This window comes from Penaeus monodon, chromosome 27 (genome assembly GCF_015228065.2).
Source record: "Penaeus monodon isolate SGIC_2016 chromosome 27, NSTDA_Pmon_1, whole genome shotgun sequence".
Classification (NCBI taxonomy): Eukaryota; Metazoa; Arthropoda; class Malacostraca; order Decapoda; family Penaeidae; genus Penaeus; species Penaeus monodon.
The window spans coordinates 13556770-13560339 of NC_051412.1; the positions used below are offsets into that span (position 1 = coordinate 13556770).

At 39.5% G+C, this 3570-nt stretch overlaps 1 protein-coding gene across 1 annotated transcript in view; it reads right to left on the bottom strand.

Annotated features, from left to right (window-relative positions):
- Positions 1-76: 76 nt before the first annotated feature.
- LOC119590421 overlaps positions 77-3570 on the bottom strand; it is a 21455-nt gene continuing 17961 nt past the window's right edge. The window contains exons 14-20 of the mRNA XM_037939088.1: positions 3201-3313; positions 2795-2893; positions 2529-2663; positions 2041-2184; positions 1782-1900; positions 965-1207; positions 77-580 (exon numbers count right to left, since the gene is read on the bottom strand). Coding sequence (XP_037795016.1) covers positions 358-580; positions 965-1207; positions 1782-1900; positions 2041-2184; positions 2529-2663; positions 2795-2893; positions 3201-3313 — 1076 coding nt within the window. The 3' untranslated portion in view covers positions 77-357. The remainder of the gene's footprint in view (positions 581-964; positions 1208-1781; positions 1901-2040; positions 2185-2528; positions 2664-2794; positions 2894-3200; positions 3314-3570) is intronic.

Below are 3570 nucleotides of genomic sequence, written 5' to 3' on the forward strand. Positions count from 1 at the left end.
AAGACAAACACAACAAAAACAAGGAAGCTAAAAGTCATACGTCTTAAGTACATCAACAATAACAAACACTTAAAACATATAGATACCGATAATACAAAAATACATATATGCATGACGTATCTATAATTAAAAGACTAGATTTAGTAACAATTAAAAGGAGAGACTTCACGCTCGAATGCCACCAATATATTATTCTATACATCATGGGTATAGATATAACCAAAAATTAACAAGGGAGCTCATGAAAAGCAAGAATCGCAAACCCTGAATGTTCATGGTTAAAAGGTGAAGACAGACCAAGCAAATTCTTCAGGAAGGCGAGTCTTCGCATCCCACGAAAATCCTTCTGCAGAGTCCCTAGTGGTTGGCCGGGCACGATGGCTGGCCCTGGGAATCGACCCCGCCGCGGAAAAGGGCCTCAAGCACTATGGCAGGTTCCTCTGGGAAGTTCTTTTTCTCGACGTCCTGGCAGGAACTTCCTCCCGCGTTTAGTCGCTGGACGATCCTGCCGTTGACCCACGATGACCACACATCCAGGGTGACTTTCCCAGGGGCGTGCAGCTCCCCCTCTTTCCAGAACCTTAGTGGTGAAGAAAAATATTTGAGCAGGTTCTCAGTTTCATGCATTTATTATCTTTGTTTTCGCATGAAGGCAACGATTATAACAGCAACAGGACTTATATTGTTCTCATGTTGGAAGTTGACTTATTGAATATTAAAATGCTAATGTAAGTGTCTCCATGGCGCGTTAAGACTTGCCACTTACAATTTCACCTCCACCACATTCACCTTTATCTACATGTAAGCCTTTTGTAAGGATTTTGATCCCTCCGAGTGTCATATCTGCATCTCATGTATTATATATCCTAAAGCAGCAAGGCATTGTGAAGGCCTTTCATAGAATCATGTATTAAATCATTCTTCTCTTTACTATTTTGTTCACAAAGTATTTAGCGCATCTCACCTGTGAATACCCTTCTGCGAAAAGCGAACCACTATGCCGTCCTGCTTGATAACGTAAAGATTAAGTTCTCCAGTAGGAAGGGTGTAGAACCGGGCCTCTACGGGTTCTTCTACCACTACCTCTTGAACGAAGTAAAATTGCGGTTTGGCTCTCAAGGCTGTAAGCCGGTCAGTCTCGCCACTCTGAACGACTGTTCCATAATGTCCAAGAGCCTGGGTTCCATCCCCGTCAAACCAGTCCATTCTGGAACCAAAATTATTTTTGAAAAAATACTGAACATGTGCAAGCCTGTGTGTATGTAGAGAAACAGATGTCGAGCCTCATACCAAAACAAATGACAGTGTGAATGAATATCAATCATCAAAATATAAGCCGATACTAGTGAATGTTCATATGATTTTTTTTCCATATCTTGCTAATAAATATCAGAAAGAAAGGAAGTAGATGCTGCACATTCCAGTAATGGTTGTAGTAAGTAAAACGCGTGTAACAACATTAAACACAAGTATTGGAAAATTATTTAAGTTAATTTAAAAACTGCCATTTATTTGTATGTTAAAAACAGGTGTTATAAAACAATTTTTTGAAAAACTTGCGCCATGCATAAAAATCTGTTAAACACTGCATGAATCCAAGTCGGGCACAATTTGAATCTGTTAGGATCCACGAGTCCTGACTGTTGCTAGATTAAGGGAAATGTAGTATTGAATCCCCCAACGTAATAGTTGAGGTATTTGGTTTCTCACACACACATCCAAAATTCAACGAGAATGATACAGATATAGCATGATTAAAATCATCAGCTGATCTTTCTTACCTGTATATGTGTACCTGCCCCTGTTGGTCCCCTCTGAAGGCCCCCGAGACCACAACAAGGAACAGGTCACTCAAGTGTGACGTCATTTCTACCCACTTCACATCATCCATGTTTATAACCTGAAAAGATTACATTACACATTTACTTCCACAGTACGGAATACAATTCAGCTATGTAAAATAAAAAAGTTTCAACATTTAAATTTCGAGAAAAATATCCATATTTTCTCAGTCTCAGTTGAAAATAACGAAATGCGGACCTGGAGTAGAGAGAAAGTGTCCTCCTCGACGTCGTACCGCCACAGCATGAAGGAACCCATGTGCTCATGAGAGTCGCCTTGGTCGGCCACCCCTAAGAAGGTGGTGGTGGTGCCACTAGGATCCGTGTGCTCTACTACGGACGCCTGGGAGTGAAAAGGAATTAATATGAACAGGAAATGGCTGGATAATGACACTAATGACAGTCTTGCTATTTGGCTTTATGATGATATTACTGATTACCCCCTATCATGCACAATAGGTCATATCCATGGATGGCCAAAAGTTCAAGATTTGTTTAGACAGTTATATGAAATAATGATATGTATAAATTAGAAGTACTGAAATTTGTTTTTTTGTATATTACTTGTTTCGATATTAAGTAAACCCTAGGGAATAATAACACAATAAGAGACCTGTATATCCTGTTAAAATTGGGTAAGGAAATGATGAGGAATAAAGCTTAAATGAGGGTAGTTTGAAGATCTACCTTGACTGGGTTGAATTTAGTGGTCAGCCGTTGTAGCTCCTGGAAATGGCCTGGCGAATGTTCACAGGTTACCAGGACTTCATTACCCCTTGCAGGAACAATGATTAAGCAGGGCTTCTCACGCAGCATCACCATCTGTTGAAAAACGGTAACAATGAAATGAAGAAAAAAAAAGTATCGGTAATCTTTAAAACTATTTCTATCAAAGAGAAGCAACTCTGTATCAGAGTGTCGTCATAGATGACCATATCCTCAGAGCAAAATACCTGCACATCAGCTGCTCCAGGAGTGGACACACTAGACGTCCAACGGGCCCCACCAGCTGTGATGTTCCAGATTAGCACCTCCTTGTCACTTGTTACTTTCTGGGATGGCCAATGGAGAAACCATTTAAAAGCAAGTTAGAAGAAGGGTTAAAAGATTAATACCAAAAAAATGGATGCATGTGTATATATAATGTATAAAGGAGAGACTGAAGAAGACAAAGCAAAACAAGGCACTATCCATTTTTCCTATGATTGAATTATCCTTAGTTCTCCAGGCCTGATCAATCTTCTTTACAAGTTGCTGTGTAAAGATTACATGGGAGAGAAAATTGTACAAACAAAATAAATCGAGTATATATATTGATTAACGAATATCTACTTCCTCTGCATACTTTTTTTTACATACCGTGCCACCATCTGAGGAAACATCCAAGCAGACATGTCCTGTCACAACAAATTCTTCCCCATGGCTTGTGTAACCCACCGCATTTTTGGTACAGACTCCACCTAAATTCATATCTGATTGGAGAGAGGAGAAATTTCTTCAGAATGATGTAGACTAAAGTTTCTTTAATGGAAATGCAGCATAGAGCTAGTGCTGCATTTAAATTTGTTGCAATACGGTAAAAGTTACATACACGACAGCATTAAGAACAATGAGATGTAGGAAAAAGGTAAACAGATCAAACTATGAATCTCACTTATCCTCCCCTATAACCTTGGGACCTCACTAATGGAGACCTAATCACCCGGCCAATTAAAGTAAACTAGGTGAT